Consider the following 18508-nt stretch of genomic DNA (forward strand, 5'->3'; position numbering starts at 1 on the left):
TGCTGGTGAATGCTAGGAACAAGTCTCAAAGCGACAGCAAAAACAAAATCATCTGCTCGGACATTACCCTCTGTGAAGAAACCTGGCAAACAGGTATGACTACAAACATGTAGCACAAAATAAGGAACAGGCCTCTGCAAAAGAGTTCTCTAGAGCTCAAACAAAACTTGAAAAATAAGACCTGGAGATGGACAATGCAACACCGCCTGATAAAGTTGCTGTAATAAATTAACAACATATGCAGAATCAGTAACAACATTTAAAGACCGAATAGGAAATAACTGAAAAGCAAGAGTTACAGCTTGACATTCCATAATTTGAGGAGAATCCTCTTGATGACCAAGTTGATGTTGTCATCCGCATTCTGGTTTCCACGCTACCGCAGCTTCACTTGTCTTCCTCGAGCTGTCTGCAAAGACTGTAAGGCCATCAAGGAGCTCTGTGCTGCATAGTGTTTTTGTCCAATTGGAATTTTCCTAAAAAAAAAATCTTAAGAAGGGAATGTGAAGGTAAATGATAAGAAATTTAGCCGTGGAATCCAGCTAAAACAGCTTGCAATTCACATTTGTTTCCAAGGCACCACTGAAAGTAACGAGATTGTACAGGTACAACAATGCGTGCTGGATTTCTGCCAGAACACTCTACACACCTTTTTCTAACCTCAATAATGATTTGAGCTATGAGCTCAAACAATCCAGGAGCAGTTTTTGAGCCCGATAAGGCAAAAAAATAGCCACTCTATGATGTGCAGTAGATCAGACCAATGGTCAAACCACTGTACCAATGCTCCAAAAGGAACACTGTGATCTGTAAAAATAAAAAATTAGACAATTTAGCAATGATCAATTCATGAAACAAATTTAGAATATAAAACCTGCTCTACTTGCTGGATGATTTGAACTGCTCTTTTAGTCAGTTCCCTTGGTTCCTGAGGATTGTCAGAATATTTGAGTAGGTCAAAAAGAGGCGCCAGCTGGGTGTTTGCCATTTCCAAATAGGACCTAATCCAATTGAAAGACCCTAACAACTTTTGTATGTCAGGTAGAGTTTTGACATTAATATCCAATTGAACTGGCTGAGGAATAACTGCTTTCCGTGTAATTTTTGAACCCTAAATACTTCCAGGGTTCCTCTCGCTGCACCTTCTCAGGAGCAACTAGTAGGCCAAAGGATTGTGGACTCTTTCTGGTTTCAGCTTCCAGCACACCCAACTGATCCTCAGTGGCCACAGCCAGCAGAAATATTACCTATATAATGACAACAAAAGACAGCCAGAAAATTACAGGAGACAATGCTGGAATCATAAACCACTGACACATTATAGGAATATCTTCATTTCCTGGGAGAGGGTTTTCTATGTATAGCACTTGTAAGGTTCTGCACAATCAATAGATGGAACTGAAAATGTGATTTTTTCTTCTCTATAACTGGGGTCTAACTGGATTGTGAAAAAACAACCTGTCAAATTAATAATAGCAATGGGTTATTCAGCAGAAAGCATAGAAGGGGTCAATAAACCAATGCTGACATGGTAACCATGACCGCTCCACCTGTCTGAGATCATACAATAGTCTTCATGTCACAGATTTTCTCTTTATCACAAAGACAGGGGTGATTAAAGGATTCTGAGATGGTTCAATGTGATCAACATCAAGCCGCTCTTTAACAAGCTGTTGCAGAGCCAATAGCTGTTCTGTAGGTATGAGCCACTGCTGAAATCACACAGGATCTATATATTCTAAAAGAAAATTCTGAGCAGTACCTCCCAGTCTCACAACCCAAAGCCCTGGCGTGACCACAGGCCAGGAGGCCGGCCAGGATGTCCGTGCAATGACAGTTACGTCAGGTCCCGAATGCAGAAGTTCGTCCACCTGGACAACGGACAGCAAGGTTCAAGCATCGTAGAGAGTGCAGGTCAGCTGTGGACGTTGTGCAGAGATTGGCACTGACCAAAAGACTTGTGGTGTGTCAGTAGAACCAAATCCTCCATCCCGACACTCACGAGGCTCTGTTTGGGGAACACAACTCAGAAAAGATACAAATTGAGCTATTCGTGTCCCTTTAGGAACTGTCACTGGAGGATAAGGTGTGGAGACCATAGCACAAATCTGCCTCGTACAGTTAGCATCAATGACTGCAACATGAACAACAAATCCCAAAATCTCACAATTGTGCTACTAGAATGGCTGATTAACAAGGCACTTAACCCATGCTGCCTTCATACAATGCTAAACATCCACCAGTCAGATTATGTGATCAATACGTCTGGTACAGAACAAGCAGCAGTCACAAGCATTGAGGACATTTTTCTGAAAACACAGCTGCCATAGGCAGGGCACGTCCCAAGGATGAGGGACTAGCTGTTTTACGACAAATATTGCCACCAGCTGCCGCATGAAAGAAGCCCCGAAAAGAAGACACAAGGACTCCCTGAAACAACATCGCACCCCCGGCCACACTGATCAACATAACTGGTGCACTCTGGTCTCCAATCAGGAGGCCTAGAGACACACTATCTGTAACGCTGTAGATGGTTCCGAGAAAGAACGCAGGATGGCCCTGACAGTTTGCAGGGCCCCCCCGCAACAGGCTGATCAAGCAGGGCAGCAACATGGACAACCCTTGATTTAAACCCTGGAAAACAAAGAAAAGCCTAAACGACTCTGCCTCCTGCACAGCCCACACAGCTACAGCCCATGGGCAGCATGACACATGAAAAAGAACAGCACCAGGGGAAAGGCTCCATCTGAGATCCAACCTCTATAAACCTCTGAAACAAGGCTGAAATAGAACACCAAATTTGTGTAAGAACCTCTTATTTAACTTCAGTCCTAATCATATGGCTAGTCAGACAGGGCTAGTCTTGAAATAACTAAAACCTCACCAGTTTTCATAACAGTGGAATTACTCATGGTGGGAATTGGAAGAATTCATATACCATTCAGAATAAGGAGTCACTATGGTTCAACAGAATCATGTTACACATCTCTAAAATCTTGACACCGGCAGAAAGTATCTTTAAGTTTACACAGTTACACATTCATGTAGCTTTTCTCTTTCACACAATCTTTTTCCAGTCATACATAGGTGGCCATCTCAGTCATCCGTCATTCACACAGACATCGTAAGTTGTTATTAACTGTATAGTTAATCAGTCTCGTAACTTAAAGGAAATTTTAAGGAATATTTGCTAATATTAACTTGTAAATCTTGTACAACTCTCCACGCAAAAGACAAAGACGACGGGAATGGACAGGATATTACCTTGAAAATTTTCAACCTTTTTCATAGAGCAAGGACACTATTTGTCATAATGGCAACAGAACCACTGCTGCATTTTGTCCTCCCTTCTTCACCTCTTCCCGCCCTCTGCCCCCCCCCCCGTGTATCCTGTTTCTCTTGAGCACTCGGCCCCCCTGGAAGCAAGTGTTGCTTCCTTAAGGGAGCTTTCACTAGCACTTGCCGGAGGACAGGGGAGAGGGAGGGAGGGAGGGGGAGGAGGGGGAATAGAGGTTGAGGTCATTCGAAGAAAAATCAGAAAGAAAAGTCAAATTGCCTTTGCTCTCCTTATGTCGCAAATTATCTACATGGTCTGCTGAGAAAGAACGATATACAGGAGGGAAGGAACAGCTGCAGATGGACACGTTCCGGGGAGGAGGGAAGGGGGTTTCGGGGGGTGTGTGTGTAAAACAGGGGAGAACACAGACAGCCCCCCCACTGCACCGCCTGACACCGCGGCCGCCACTACCAGCCCGCTGCCCCTCGCAACACCGCTCGGGGCCATGGCTGTCGGCAGCGCGGGGGAAACAGACCCCCCCGCCGTCCGCCGCGCCGGGGCCGCCGCCGGCGCATGGGTGGGTGTCCCGCTCCGAGCCGGGCCCGGCAGCTGCACCCAGTCTGCTGGCACCCAGGGCCGTGGCCGCGGGGCCGCAGCACGGCCGCCGCTGCCCGCACGGCACAGATGGACTCGGCGGCGCCGAAGCCGGACCCGGCGCCGCTCCGCAGGCACCCACAGCGGGCGGACCAGACACGGCTGCGCGGGCACCCGGCGCCGGGGACACGGGCACGGCACCGTCCGGAGGAGACGTAGAAAGCTCCTGAAGGTGAAATTCAGCCACTATGGTCACAAAATCGTCTCCCGGTCCATCAGCAGCACATTCATGCCGTAGCTGTCCTTGATCATCTTGGACAAATGCTGCCGAGTCGCTAGCAGTGCGTCCATTTTGGCGGGGTCGTTCGGCTGCCCCCGGCCCCGCTCCGCAACCTCCGATCCCACTTCGGCTCCCTCCGGCTCCGCCCGGCCCCTCTTCTTCAGTACTCTAATGTCCTCCCAGGCAAAGCAGCCTCCCTCTCAGTCCGAAGACACAAAAGTAACAAGCGACATAACTTAGCTTCGTTGGTCTAACACCATAACGCCGTAACAAAGCTTTCCAGGCGATAAACACACGCCTGTCGTTTGCACTCATGGTCTGCCCCATGGTGACTTAGAAAAATTCTCAGGAGCCCACCTGCGCCTGACAAGTGCCAAAGGCACCCAGGCTCCCAGGCAACTCGCACCTTCCAAGTGCGGCAGAAACACTTGTATGCAGGTGTAGAGAAAATCGGACCCGGGTCCTGCAGCGCACCCCGCTGCTATACAGCTCCTGAGCACCAAGACCCTGCTGCACCTCGCCCTGCAGCTCTCACCTGCCTCCGGCCGCGATACCCCTACGACCCAGGCAATAGTCGACAGTCTTTTTTCTTTTCTTCTGGTTCACAAGGGGCACCATTGTCGCTGGGTACCTGTCGAAAGGTCTCGGGCCGAAGGGGGAAGAATCGACACACAAGACACATGAGGGTAGTGAGACAAAGAGATGTCTGCCTGCTCAGTGCAGCAGGCAGTCTTTTATTAGGTACTCCCACTTCTACTTTCCCACACACACAACACAAACATATTTCCACCAAAACACCGAGGAATGCGCACCTGCACTTCAGTCACACAGCTCAAGGCTGTGTCCATGGGAACTATCCAACCAGCTCCACTGCTCCCATGGAAAAAGGCCCAACACCCCGCAACACTCCAAACTCCTCAAACTTCAGTTGTGGGGCTGTGACTTCACCCCACAAATAATTCTTATTTGGAGATGGATGGAACTCCCCCAGACCAACGCTCGTAGGGACATCTCTGCTCTCAATCTCCAGCAGTGGCCTTGGGGAGTCCCCAGCCAAGGCAGGAATCTCCACACACCTCCCAAGAAAGCTTCTGTTAGAAAAACCTGCCCCTGAGAAAGGGGACTGGCACTTTGTGGTCGAAAGGGATGGACTGACAGTCACTGGACTCCAGAGGTTGCCTCAACATCAGAGGCTTCATTTGGGGTGGAAGCAGCAGCCAAAGCTCTTCCCGCAGTCGGGGAACTGGTAGGACTTCCCTTACCAGTGGGTCCTTTGGTGTCTGGTCAAGGTAGAGCTGTGGGTGAAGCTCTTCCCACACTCCCCACACTTGTACGGCCTCTCTCCCGTGTGGATGCGCCGGTGGGTGACGAGGGTGGAGTTGTGCTTGAAGCCCTTCCCGCAGTCGGTGCAGCGGAAGGGCCTCTCATCTGTGTGAATCCGCTCGTGCTTCAGGAGATCTGAGCTGGTCTGAAACCTCTTCCCACATTCTCCACACTTGTAGCGCCGTTCTCCAGTGTGGATGAGATGGTGGGTGCGGAGGCTGGAGCTGTAGTTGAAGCTCTTCCCACATTCCCAACACATATAGGGCCGTTCCCCGCTGTGGATGCGATGGTGTTGGATCAGGTTGGAGCTGACACTGAAGCTCTTCCCACAATCATTACACATGTAGGGCCGTTCCGCAGTGTGGATGCGGTGGTGATTGATCAGGTGGGAGCTCTGGTTGAAGCTCTTCCCACATTCCCCACACAGGTAGGGCCGTGCACCACTGTGGATGTGCTGGTGTCGGATGAGGGTGGAGCTCTTCCTGAAGCTCTTACCACATTCCAAGCACCTGAAGGGCTTCTCTCTGCTGGGAGGCTGCTCAGGGACCACCAGGTTGGAGCTCCGCCTCAAGCTCCGGCCGCCATCCTGGCACAGGCTGGCTCTTTCCTCCTCAGAGCACCCTGGGATGGCTTTGGAGCCCCTCCTGCGGGGGGATCTCCGGCCCTTTTCCTCCCCGCTGCCTTCCTGCGCCGGGGAGCCCTTCAAAACGGCCTCTCCCACCAGGGTCTCAAGGGGGGATTTGTCCTCTGGGCTCTCCATCCTCAGCTCGGGGCCTGGGGCAGGAAGCAAGAAGGACATGGAGGGGATTTGCCTCCGGCCCACAGGGAAGGCCAAGGACATCNCAGGAATGCGGCACCTGCACTCAGCCACACAGCTCAAGGCTGTGTCCATGGGAACTATCTAATAGCTCCACTGCTCTCATGGGAAATGGCCTAACACTCTGCAACACTCCAAATCCTTCAAACTTCATTTGTGGGGCTGTGACTTCACCCCACAGCGAACCTCAAAGGAACAGCAGGTTTTTCAGGGTTCCCTTGGGTTTTGAAACTCTCCAAGGAAGGAAATCTGTTGCTGGAAGAACCTCCCGTGGGCTTTGGGGAGACAGTCCATCCTGCAGGCTTTACTCAGTGCCAAGGTGGGATGAGAGTGGAGGAGAGGGAAGAATCCGAGGTACAGATAATATTTGATACAGGAGCACCAGGTTTATGGAATAGAAGGCTGTTAGTTGTTCTCTTCTCTGTGCCTGTCCAGCTGAGCTGATGTTTTAATGAACTACTCCTTAAATATCTTCACTTCTAATGGGTGCTGCTTAAGTCTTGGTCCCATCAGGGCAAAAGTGATCATTTTTAAATGCTGATTTACCAGCATCATATATCGCTGCCTAGAGGGAACTTTCCTTGGCCATTTTATTGAGTGGCTGCCAGTCTTTAAAATCCTTTTGTGATTCCTCCTGTCAGACTTCTTTGCTAATATCACCCAATGTGCTTAAGAGGTTAAAGTAGATGTTTGCATTACCTGTGTAATCCCCCTCACACATTAATAGTGCTCTAATGCTGTCCATTTGTAGTTGGATACAAGGAAATATTTAAAGTAATTCTCCACTCTACAGAAATGTTTGTTGGCATCATTGATTATTGTGTCTTGTGGTTGGTGATCTTGTTTCCACGTTCAGGACATCCAGTTAGGTCTTCCCATGGCTGTATATTAGAAATCCTAGGGAATTGCTGTATTTCTTCACATGGTTCCTCTGTTGGAGCTGTGTGTTGAAATTCAGCCTGCAGGATGTGATGTGCTACTAAATTAATGACCTGGCTTTATTTGCAGATCGGATAATAACCCAGGCCCTTCTGCTCTAAGCTTCCAAAAAATTGTGAGGTGGATAATGCCTTATCTGTGCTTTTCAGCACGTGTGTTGTGGGATGTGAGCTTTGTATTCGTGCAGGGAGATCCTGACACCACTGAGAGCTCTGGGGACACTGAGCTTCCAACCTTTTCAAGGTGAAGGTTCCAAAGTCTGTGCAAATTAAAAAGCCAAACCAGCTTGTTCGTTATAAAAATCCAAGTCACATTTTGAATTTGTTCACCTGATTTCAAGAAAATATAGTTTGTCTAGACTGCTTAATAAATGTAATTATAATAAACTACACCTGAACACTTTAAAGCACAAGTAGGTTCAGGAAGACAATTTTTACACTGTGTGAGAAGGATTCATTTCTCTTGTGACTTGTGTCAAGGTGAAGCCTTTATATCTTTCCTAGGGAAGGTGCTACTGCTTGTCACTGCCATGTGTTTCCAGCTGTGTTGGGCATAGCTGGACATTATGGAGTGAAGGCTGTGACACCCCATCCCTGGAAGTGTCCAAGACCAGGCTAGATGGGGCTTGGGGCAACCTGGGCTAGTGGAAGGTGTCCCTGCCCATGGCAGGGAGATGAAAGATGAACTTTAAGGTGCCTTCCAACCCAAACCCTTCCATGATTCTGTGCTCACTGGAGATGAACTCCTCGATTTCCTGGAGTGAGAGAGGCTGGTGTGTCACCTGAGCTGGTGGTTGTGGTGGCAGAGGGTGGCTTGTGGCAGGCAAAGGCTTCCCACCCTGGCAGCTGGGGCAATTATGAATGCCTCAGAGCTGTAATCTCTGATCCCTATCACTAAATCCCTGCTTTTAGCTTCAGAGGCTGCAGATTTCCTTCCCAGAGAAACCAGAGGTTGGGGTACCTCTGTTAAAAGGGAGCTCTCTGGGCTGATTTAATTCATGGCTGTCACAGAGGTGGGTTTTCTCCCCCTACCTTCTCTTGGTCTCCCTTTCCCAGTGTTGAAGGGTGTTCCTTGGGGTTTTGGAGAGGTGCACTGTGGTTTACCTGGCAGAGAAAGACCTTATCAGGAGAGAAATAGGAGCACAGGGAATGTCACTAGCGGGCTTCTTCCAGGTCTGTGTCATGCAAAAATACTAATGGCAATATTTGCACCCCTGGAGTGGAATAATTCCTGCAGGGACTGTGTCAGCTGTGTCAACAAACTCTGCTTGTGACTGATGTGTTGTTGATTTTGATTTTGATTTCCATTTAAAGACACACCGTGAGAGGCAGTTGTGGGACTGCAGAAGATGGAACTGAAGTGGGTGTTGCTTTTGTGAGTAACTAAAGGACTTGCTAGTGGTGAATATCCAGTGCAGTGACAGGATGTGTGCAGACAGCTGGAAATGCTCAAACTTGCTCCTTTCCCAGTACTTTCCTGAACGAGGACAGTTGGGATAGCACCCCGTGCAGCCTTGAGTGCTTGTGGGGTGTATTCCATGGAACACTCCTACAACAGACTATTCCACATTAGTGCAACTCACTGCTACCCAAAAGAAGTGCTCAGGTGCCACTGAGTCTCTTTGCCTGGGATTGCTGGATTTTGGGATGCTGGAGCACTGCTGGAGTGCAGCATGGCCGTGTATAGCTCCTGCATCCTTTTGTCTTTGCTCTTCACGTTGCTGATAGTCACTGAAAGAGGCACCACAAACTTCAGCTGGAAGAGAGGAAAAGTCCATTTATTTCCACCAGCACCGCAGAGTGAAAAGTGAAGTATTTGAGGAGCTGAACATGCTGATCTTGCTGTATTTCAAGCCTTGAACTTGGGTGAAGAATTAAAATAAATAAAAAGAGGAATGATTTTTTTAATGGCTTCTCTGGAGGCAGTATTTTCCTCTTCTGGTTTTGAGGATTTGTTCCCTTTCCAGGACTGCTCTAAAAACATTCCATTTTTCATAAAGCAGAAGTGAATTACTCCGTGGACATTTATGTGAAGTGACTTGCTGGGTGCTTAATAACCTACATATTTTATTTGGGCTGTACTTTTTAGAAGCGGAGTGTTCGAGTCAGCCTCTTAGAAGACGGATTGTCCTGCACGATTGTCTTGAGCAAAGTACCTTTCTGGTTTTAATTGGTGTTTTTATTGCTGTGATTTACATTGGCAGGGTGAGGGCAGCACCGTTCCTCCAGTGCCTCAGACAAGCGGGAAGAGGAGGAGAAGGAGGAGCAGAGCAATTCCCTTATCTGGAGGCTTTCTTAGGTACTTACAAAAGCTCTGTACTTCACTTATTCCTGTATCGATGTGCAGCAAAGCGACACGTTTTTAAGCACAACATGTAATAGAAGGATTCTCAGTGTGACTTGGCAAATATTCCCAAATTAAACTCATCACCTCTGGTGGTACTTCTTGTCGTCAGAGGGAGGAGAGGTTTGTACAAGGCCCAGAAATGCAGCTCAGATCAGACACTTTCAGATCTTGGCACAGTCCTTGTGGCCTTCCCGCTGTTCTTCCATGACTTCCTCATGTTCATTCCCACCTCCTCAAGGCCCTGTCTTGGCCTGGGAGCCTCAAGCCCTGCACTTTACTTGGGGCTTGGTGAGAAGGGAAGGGGAGCTTGACATTTAGACATTTGCCAGATCAGTCACCTGCTGTGTCTGTGCTGTTAAAATACAGCAATATTGTTCTGGTAAGCGTTGTCAAACTTGGATTCTCCTGTCCTGCTCAGATGCAATTAATTGCCTAGAAATATCAGGGAGAAGATGAAAACGCTGTAGATAGTTTGTAACAACCGGTAATTCAGTTTTTGAAGCCTAAACTGAAGGCTGGGTTTTGAAAGTGCTGAAGAAGAAAACAAAGCCTGGCTTGGTAAGGTCAGCGTCAGAAATTTAGGGCCTGTGTTGATTTTTCTTTTGTATTACAGTTTATGGAGAGTGGTTTTTTTTTTTTCCTCCTAATGGAACTGCTTTTGCAAGGTGTGTCAGTCCATCTGAAATCCTGTGTGGACAGACCTATGTGATGAGGGCAGGATCTGCTCGTACTTTTGGGACTTCAGATGGTCAGGGATGAGCGTTCCCCGAGGGCAGGGCAGGCACAGCTGGCTGCAATTCCTGCCGCCCCTCCCTCCCTGCCGAGGGGGTGGTCCCATCCCAGCAATTAAAGGGAATTAGCAGTTGCTGGGCGGGTTCCGGGACTTTGCCGATGGCTGTTGGAGGGATGAATTCCTGCTCCTGACCCCGAGGTGTGTCCAGTTTTGGAGCCTGCTGTTTGAGGGAGGTGAATCCAGAGACCACGTTTTTGCCGGATCTGAAAACAAGCTTTTCAAATCCGCAGCAAAAATCTTCTGCTGAGAAGGGGGATATGTATCACCGGGGATATTTCTAAGGACGTGGGGGCTTAAATTCCCTGCTTACATTGGGAACTGAAAGCAGGCAACTCCAAACCCAAATCCTGTATAAAGCAGGACTTCTGCGTTGTTGTCGTGTTGTGCTGTTCAACAGAAATGGGCATAAACAGCCAATTTCTGATGGGTTTGTTTATTGTCACCGTTCTGGTGGTTTTATGGTACCATTGCTCGTTTTGGTGTTATGTTCCTATTATCCCTTTTGAACAAGATACAGTGGGGTCTTTGTGCACTTGGAGAAGGTCCTTTCTGCTGACAGTGACTCCTTGCTCCTGAGCAGGGGATTTCTCTGCAGCTCCAGCAGCACTATTGCTTTTTTGTGGAAGGTCTAGCTCAATTTTCCTCCCTATTTTCTGTTACTTTGTAGAGAACATATGTTGCTTTGTTCAGGTCAGATTTGCAAATACATCGGTGGAGCTCAGTTTTTCTCTTTCCTGCCAATTGAGTGGTTTTTTTTTTTTTTTTTTTGCACCGTTTATAAATCATCTGATGAGCTGTTAGAGCTGGAAGAGGCTGTTTGGCGTTTAAAAAGCGAACGGAAAACTTGAGTAACGGATGCGTTACAGGAGGTGGCCTCTCAGGAGGGGAAGCAGTGCAAAAGCCAGTGGTGTGTTCCTCGTTCACAAACTTGTTTGGAAGAGATGAGCTGTCCCTCACATGTGTCCGGGTGCAGCTTTCAGACTCCCATCCTAGCGTTTCTAACAGGAGCATCCCCCAGCAGGGAATTCCTCCCTCCCCCTCCAATCCTGCACTTTGGTTTCTTGCGGGAACTGGTGTTGTCCTTCAAAAACCGCAGGTTGGTAATGGGGTGTGGCGTTAAAATTTGCCACAGAAAGCGTGAGAAGGAAAAGGGGAAGGTGGCTCCTGCTGGAATCCTGACCCCGCTGCCAAACTTGTCCAGACAAAGTGTTCAGAGCACTGAGGTGGGAATGGGGAGACTGAGGGCTAATGGATGAGCATGAGCTGCTCATGCAGGTCACAACTAAGTCGGTCACACTTGTGGCTTTAGGGCCAGAGGGTTTTAAAAGAATGGTGATGACAATACCAGGATGTGGCAGCTCCTTCATCTGAAAGAGTCCGTGTGCCTTCCCCTGCCTTGGCTTGTGCAGCGGAAGGGCTGCTGCAAATCTTGTGTGGTCAGGGTTAATCAGAATGTGAATATATTTAAACTGGAAGTGTGTATTTGTTAGGTGGGTTGGTGGCAATTCTCGGTATTGAGCTGTTGCTTCTGGGAGAGCGCCTGCTGTGGGATAGCTGAGGCTTTGCAGGGAGCCTAAAAGTGCCTCTCCCAGCTGCACTGGCCAGCTTTGCTGTCCTGAAGGGCTTTGCTCTGCCTTGAGGCACAGGCTTAGCCAACAGAGCGCTCTCAAAAGGAAACTCTGGAAGGTTATCTTTTTTTTTTACATGGAATTTCTACGTGAATACCGACTATCATTTCCCCAAGCTGGGAGGTGACCATCCCTTGTGGTTTGTTTAACCGCATAGGATGGTTGTTGCAGCAATGCCCAGAAGAAACAAGATTAAAAAGCAATTACTGTAGCCTTGCAAGAGTGTGTGGTCCAGAAAATTCCTTTTCCAAGTTAAATTCCTTTCCCAAGAAGTTGATGACTTTTAGGCCAAGACAAGAAGTAGAAAAGTTTAAGTACATGGAACAATTTCTTCTGCGAACTATGGGAACCTTTGAAAGTTGAAATAACTTTTGTAGCTGGAAGTTTCCGTTTATTTAATTTTGTTTTGCTTCCTTAGGGCTCAGCTGTCCTTGTTTTGAGTTAGTTTATTTATGGACACGTCGTGCTGCTCTCCAACAGAGATGACCCTCAATTCCCCCCTGCACTTAGCAAGTCATCTGCTGCCCGATTGTTGGTGTGTTAAGCCTATTTAAAATATCTTCCTGAGTTTTGAAGATAATTTGCATCACACTAGGCACGGATTGATGTTTAATACAGAGCAGCTGCTGCCCATTAGCCATTTTTATACGTTGTTTTCTTCCTAGTTAAACACATGTGATTCGCACAGGTACATCTTGTAACTTGACTTTTACTTGCAGCCAATTAGTCAAGTGCGAATCCAGCTTGAATTCTTTGTCCTCAGTGCATTTCTGTGCGAGTGTCTCATTTATTCCTTCGTTGCAGTGGCTGGAAGAGTCTCTTTTCCCGGGAGGCTCAAGCCAGTGTTGCAGGAGAACAGTCCTGCTGAATTTGGGGTGTGGGGCAGGTGACAGCAGGGACTTTGGGGTGCACTGATGGGGCTTTGCTGCTGAATTGCTGTGTTTTACAGCCGAGAGGGAATAAACCACTCCCAGCACACTGAGAGCAGAGCCTCTGCCTGCTTGGCCTCTGGAGACCCAAGGAATAGGCCTGGTGTGTGGAATTGGGGAGCAGGCTGCACCTCAGCTGGGTCCCAAAGCTCCTGAGCAGACCCAGCTTGGAATCCAATACTCCCAGAGGGTGGATGTGGATTGAATTACTGGGCCATTACCTGGTTGTGCTGCTCTGGTGAGCTCATCTGCCTTCCTCCTGCTACCCATGGATGGCTGTGGCACTGACAGAATTAGCAAAAAGCAAGATGGGAGACAATTCCAGTGTAACAGCTGAAATTTCAGGGAAATAGCTGATGGATAGGCTGCCTCACTTCAGCTCCACTAAACCCTGCCTTTAAGTGGCTGTGAGAGGTTTGTGAGATGTGCTTGCTATGCTAAAAAAATAAAAGGCCTCACTATGAAAGAAGGGAGGAAGAAACTTAAAAAAGAGCTTCACTAACTTCTAGATTCTCACACCACTCAGGAGTCACCTGCTCAAAATTCCTCCTCTGTACCTGACCCACTCGTTCAATTCTGTTTTTCTCTATGAAACGAGGCAAAAAAGCAGTGTTTGCTCTGGTTCACAAGGATCACAGAAACATTTAGGTTGGAAAAGATTTCTGAGATCCTTGAGTCCCCTCTGTTCCCAGTGCCCACCTTGTCCCCCAGCCCAGAGCACTGAGTGCCACGGCCAGGCCTTCCTGGGACACCTCCAGGGATGGGCACTCCAAACCTCCCTGGGCAGCCCCTGCCAATATTTGATCATTCTTTCCATGAAGAAATTCCTCCTGATGTCCAACCTGAACCTTCCCTTTGGGAGGCAGTTTTTGGGATGGTGACAGGCTCTTTGTAAGCAGCTTGTGACTGTGGGGAAACCAGGTGTGAAGGTGACATCCACGTGCCAGGAAAAATCTTGCTGCTGTGACTCCAGAGATGCTGAATGTGAGGTGAAGGGGTAGCTGTTGTAACAAAACATGGAGTGGAAATGTCTCCTCCTTGGTGTTTCTGACTTAACTTGCAGCTGTTGTGCCTGTGCCCATCTTTTGCTTCCCTCCTGCATCAGAAGTTATAATCTAAAAATAGGCTGTGTTGTGCAGAGGAGTGGGAAACAAGATAGCATGAGTGATTTCATGTGTCATTACTGTGTGTCTGCCCTGTGCTGAGAGAATTTCTGCTGGTCAGTGAAACCCTGAGTGGTGCAGGCTGTCATCACCCAGCTGACACTGAGCTAATGCTCCCCTGCTCTCTGGCCTACTCTTAAACCAGACTCCAAATTAAAAAAAAAAAAAAGTATTTGAAGAAGGCAAAATGTTGTTACAATTTCACTGAGGTGAGGATAACCCTTGTAAGTCTCTGGAAGTGAAGGGAATAGGTTTATTTTCTGTGCTGCCCTCTTCTGCAGTACTTGACAGGGTCTCTGGTGAGGTGGCCAGGAGCTGTTCTGTCACCAGTTTAAACCACTGGAAGAGCACTGGCAGTGGTGGTTTGGTCTGTCAGGGAGGCTGAAAGTCACTTGTGTTGCATCCTCTTTGTCTGCTTTAGTATTGACATGTAAATCCAAGGATACAAGGCAGCTTCGCCTGTTGCTCTTTGCACTGTCTGGGCAGCCAGGACTGAAATCTCTGGGGCTTTGAGTTTGAAGTTCTTTCCAGCTCTGGTGCTGCTTCACTGTGTGTCTTTGGAGACAGACAGACAGATCTCATTTGTCAAGGTTTCTGGGGCCCTGTGAAAGCTGGAGGTGCTGTGTGACAAGGCTGCCTCTCTGCCCCTCCCATGCTTTCAAAGGTGCAGTACAGTCCTTTTCTTTCTTTGTAGTTTTTTTTTTTTTTAATTTCCCTTAGTCTAAGACTTGCAAAGCTTGTGTGACTTGCTGCTTTTGTAGCTCGTGCCTCAGGAAGTGCTGCAGGTGGGTTTGTGGGTTGCAGTGAGGCAAAACGACGAGTCTTGGCACTTAATATCCCTGGTGTAACTGCCTTCCTCCCTGGTGTAATTAAAAACAGGAAAATAAAGTCTGTTTGGTTTAAAATCTTGGAATATCCCGAGTTGAAGGGAGCCACAAGGATTGTCAGTCCAACTCCTGGCCTTGCACAGGACACCCCAACAGTCCCTCCTTGGTCCCATCTTGATCTTGCCACTTCTTCCATATGGAACAATAATGCACTTTTTGGCTTTTTAAAGCAAGAACTGAAGTTACTTGTGTTCTCACATCCAAGCTGGGATTATTTCTCATTATTTCATGGGTCTCATCAGGGACCTGTGATAGGTTTACTTCTGTTTAAACTCTTGAGCCTCACCTAGTAATCTTATATTTAGGTGGTGTACAAGGCTGGGCTTGAAAAACAGTCTTGTAGGGCTGAAGTTAACCTCATGGAGGGTAAGCGGGGAGTTGACCAAAGTTTATTCCAACTTTACTTTCTTTGGAGTTTTCTTGGTGTATTGGATTGTCTGGGTTTCACTACTTGCAGCTCTGTTTGTCTGAGGTCTCTGACCACACCAGACACATTCCATCCTGGAAGGCAGCAGGAGTAAGTGAAGGTCTCCGTGGCTTTTTTCTGTTTGTATTTGGTTGATTCTACTTTCCCAGTGTAGTTTGAGATAAGTCAGTTGATTGATTAGGCAGTTCATGGAAGTGAGGAACTGGTGCAGAACCAGCTTCTGGTTGGGAATTTCCTGGCAGGAGATAACAACAAAACCATATCCCTGGAAAAGCTGGACCTGGAGCTGTGGCATGCTGAGCCTGCAGAGATAGATAAGGAGACTGGACAGGAAGATGCACTAGTTGATAACTGCTGCAGAACCAGCAGAGTGGGAGATAACCAGATAACTGTCTCCACCCCCTCCAAAAAAATTCCTCAAGCTCAGTATCCTGGCCTTAGGAAGAGGGTCCAGCACGTTTAATTTACTCTCCTCAAACAGGGATCATGTCTGCAGCACTGTCTTCAAATGAGAAGAAAAATGGGCTGCTGCTTTGCCACTTTTAAGCAATAACAGTCTTGGTATTCCTGTCTTCCAGTTCTGTACCGCTGGGATAACTGGGATGTGCTGAATAGTGATTGGCTGTGGATAATTCCTCTTGTCTTAACCAACAAGTGCTTGGGACACAGTTGTGTCTTAAGGTGGGTGTGACTGCAAGACTCCAGCAGAGCAGGGGATCTGCTGGCTGCATTTCCCTGCTGCCAGGGGAATTGTGGGACAGGCTGCCGGGGAAGTTCCCTTTCACAGGAGTTTTCCGAGCCTGCTTACCGGGGAAGACCCTGTAAGTTTTGGGTATCCCTCCTGAATAATCCGTGATCTGCTCTGAACAAATGCGAAGGAGTGAAAGGACACCTTTGCTTCCTTCAGCGTTGCTGTAACAACCCTTTGCAGCCCATCACTAAGAGAGTACACTTTGCTTTTTGTCTGTAGCTTTGCTTTAGCAAAATAGTCCTTTCTAGCTGGAGGACCTTAAGGAAGAAAGTCTCTGGCAATATCTGTAGGAGTTGCAGTTCTTTACTGTGCAAATGCTGAAATCTGTGTCTTGCTCTAATGTTTCTTGGAGCTTAAATATTTTTGGATAAACAAAGCATCTGTATAAGCTGCTTACAGGCATCCTTTCCCCTGGCAGTGGAATGCAGCAGGAATGCTGCAGTGGGAACAAGGAGCTCTACAGAGCTGAGGGTCAGGAGTGGGATGCAGTGGGGCAGCATGTCATATCTAAATGTTCATTTTGATTGGCATATCACATTCCAAGCCATTTCTTGTATGAAAAATTGCTGGCATCCATAACCAGAGTATTATTGTTTAATTTGTGGAGCAGTTTGCAGCAGTTTTTCTCCTCCCAGTTTCCCCAGAATGTTGCTGGGTCGTTAAGTAGGAACCCCTAGAAATGTGCTTGAAAATCTCAGGAACTGAAAATCAGAGGAACGTGCTGAGATAAAGTCTGTTTCTGTATAGCTTTGCTTCCAGAGGAAAAACACATTTCTGGTGTTTGTTGTTTCACAGTAAAGGGTTTCTAAAACATCTCCCACGTGTTATTACAGAGGGGAAAGTGTTCCCAGCCTGTGGATTGGAACCTGCTGTCTGGGAATGAGTGAGAGCTGAGGGAGGAAAACAGATACAGAGCAGTTTAGCTGCTTTTACATATTGATATAAGTGATGTAGCAAAGCAGCTTTGAGGGTTGTTTTTTTGGGTAGTGGCTTTTTTTGCTTGTTTTAAATTTTTTTAAACAATTTTTATTATTTTTTTTAATGTGGTTATAATAAAAATAAAAGCCCTGAAGCTTGGGGTGACTGGCTTTGAGGGTTGTGATGGTGGAGGGAAATGCCAGGCTTCTTGTTGAGTGATGGCAGCACCACAGGGAATCTGTGAAAAGTAATCCCTGGTCTTGGGCGTGCTGATTCCAGCCCAGGGATGCTGCAGGAGTGGTACCTTCCCTTTTCCCAGTCTCCAGCCCGTGTTTGAAGTTTTGGAAAAGGTTAAGATATAACAGCTGCCCAAGCACTGCATGCCTGGGTCTGATATCAGTATAATTATCTTGCAAATCTTCTGTTTAGAAGAGGAAAGTATTGAATGATATTTTAAGAACTCAGAGAAGCTACTTCTATAAATTTCTGTCTCTCTGTTCTTCCCATCCTCCCTTTGGGATCTGCATCTGTCCTGGTCTCCCCTTTTTCCCAGGCCATCACACCTCTGCTCTGAAGGAATCATGTTCCACCCGGTGAAGTCTCATACTTGTGGTTGTCTTCATGTTAAAAACTAAAAAAAAAAAAATAAATCTTACATTTGAGAAATACAGTTTCTCAGCTCTCTGGTCCATGAATTGCTTTTTCCAGAGCAATCCTTGGGATTTCTGTCTTTGGAATGGCTTAGGCTCAGCTGTTCCCTGTTCCAGGGGCTGGCAGAGGCGGGTCTCTGTTGTTTCAAAGCACTTGCACAATGGGAAGAGCTGAGTTTAAACTGCTGTGGCTTGTTTCCAAATCACAGGATAATTTGACAGGAAGGCTTTTGGGAGTGAAGCCGTGTATTTAAATATAGTGGGAATTCTGATGTGTGGTGTGTTGCAGGTCAAGGTGAACCATTCCTGTCTCCATCCCTTTAGCAGAAGCACGTAGGCTGTGCTTGTCACGGAGTCCTCAGCTTTCATCCCGTTCTCCTCCAGCTCCTGCAAAGCCAGAAGAGGGACCAGCCAGTGGAAGATGATCCATGAGAGGCCAAACCCCAGTTTGATGGGTGAAAATAAGCAGTGTAGTAAGCAATTTGAAGTAGTTTCTGTTGGTGGTGAACACCAAACACTGGTGGTGTTGCCTGTTCCAAGAGCACACCAAGGTCTGTACTCTGGTCATACCCTGCATTCCTTATCCCTAATATATCCAAATGATCAGACCTTGGATTTTTATGTAGATAGGTCTGACTGCAAATATCGTGGCAAGGACCTTACACTGCAGCTTCTCACAGTATTTCATATTATTAATGCTTTCTAGCCTAGTCATAACTTGCTTCTTTAGAATTAACTAAGCTTTTCCTCTTCTGAGTATTTTCAGGTTAATCTGGAAAACTGAGC

General features: G+C 47.4%; 2 protein-coding genes across 5 annotated transcripts in view; one reads left to right on the plus strand and one right to left on the minus strand.

Annotated features, from left to right (window-relative positions):
• The window catches only part of SGMS1 (sphingomyelin synthase 1), a 96680-nt gene that overhangs the window by 11631 nt on the left and 66541 nt on the right, over nucleotides 1-18508 (plus strand). For 3 of the 4 annotated variants that reach the window (XM_017832709.1, XM_017832708.1, XM_017832710.1), the window contains exon 1: nucleotides 15843-16084. The exons of the other annotated variant lie outside the window; for it this stretch is intronic. The gene's annotated coding sequence lies outside the window, so the exon portion shown is untranslated. Of the gene's footprint in view, nucleotides 1-15842; nucleotides 16085-18508 lie in introns of those variants that run through there. 4 annotated transcript variants of the gene reach the window in all.
• On the minus strand, nucleotides 1235-6253 carry LOC108506084 (zinc finger protein 239-like). The gene is given in 2 exon segments (XM_017832714.1): nucleotides 1235-1247; nucleotides 4687-6253. A coding segment is annotated over 1 exon segment (888 nt). The 5' UTR covers nucleotides 6235-6253; the 3' UTR covers nucleotides 1235-1247; nucleotides 4687-5346.

Source organism: Lepidothrix coronata, unplaced genomic scaffold (genome assembly GCF_001604755.1).
Source record: "Lepidothrix coronata isolate B3197 unplaced genomic scaffold, Lepidothrix_coronata-1.0 Scaffold204, whole genome shotgun sequence".
NCBI lineage: Eukaryota > Metazoa > Chordata > Aves > Passeriformes > Pipridae > Lepidothrix > Lepidothrix coronata.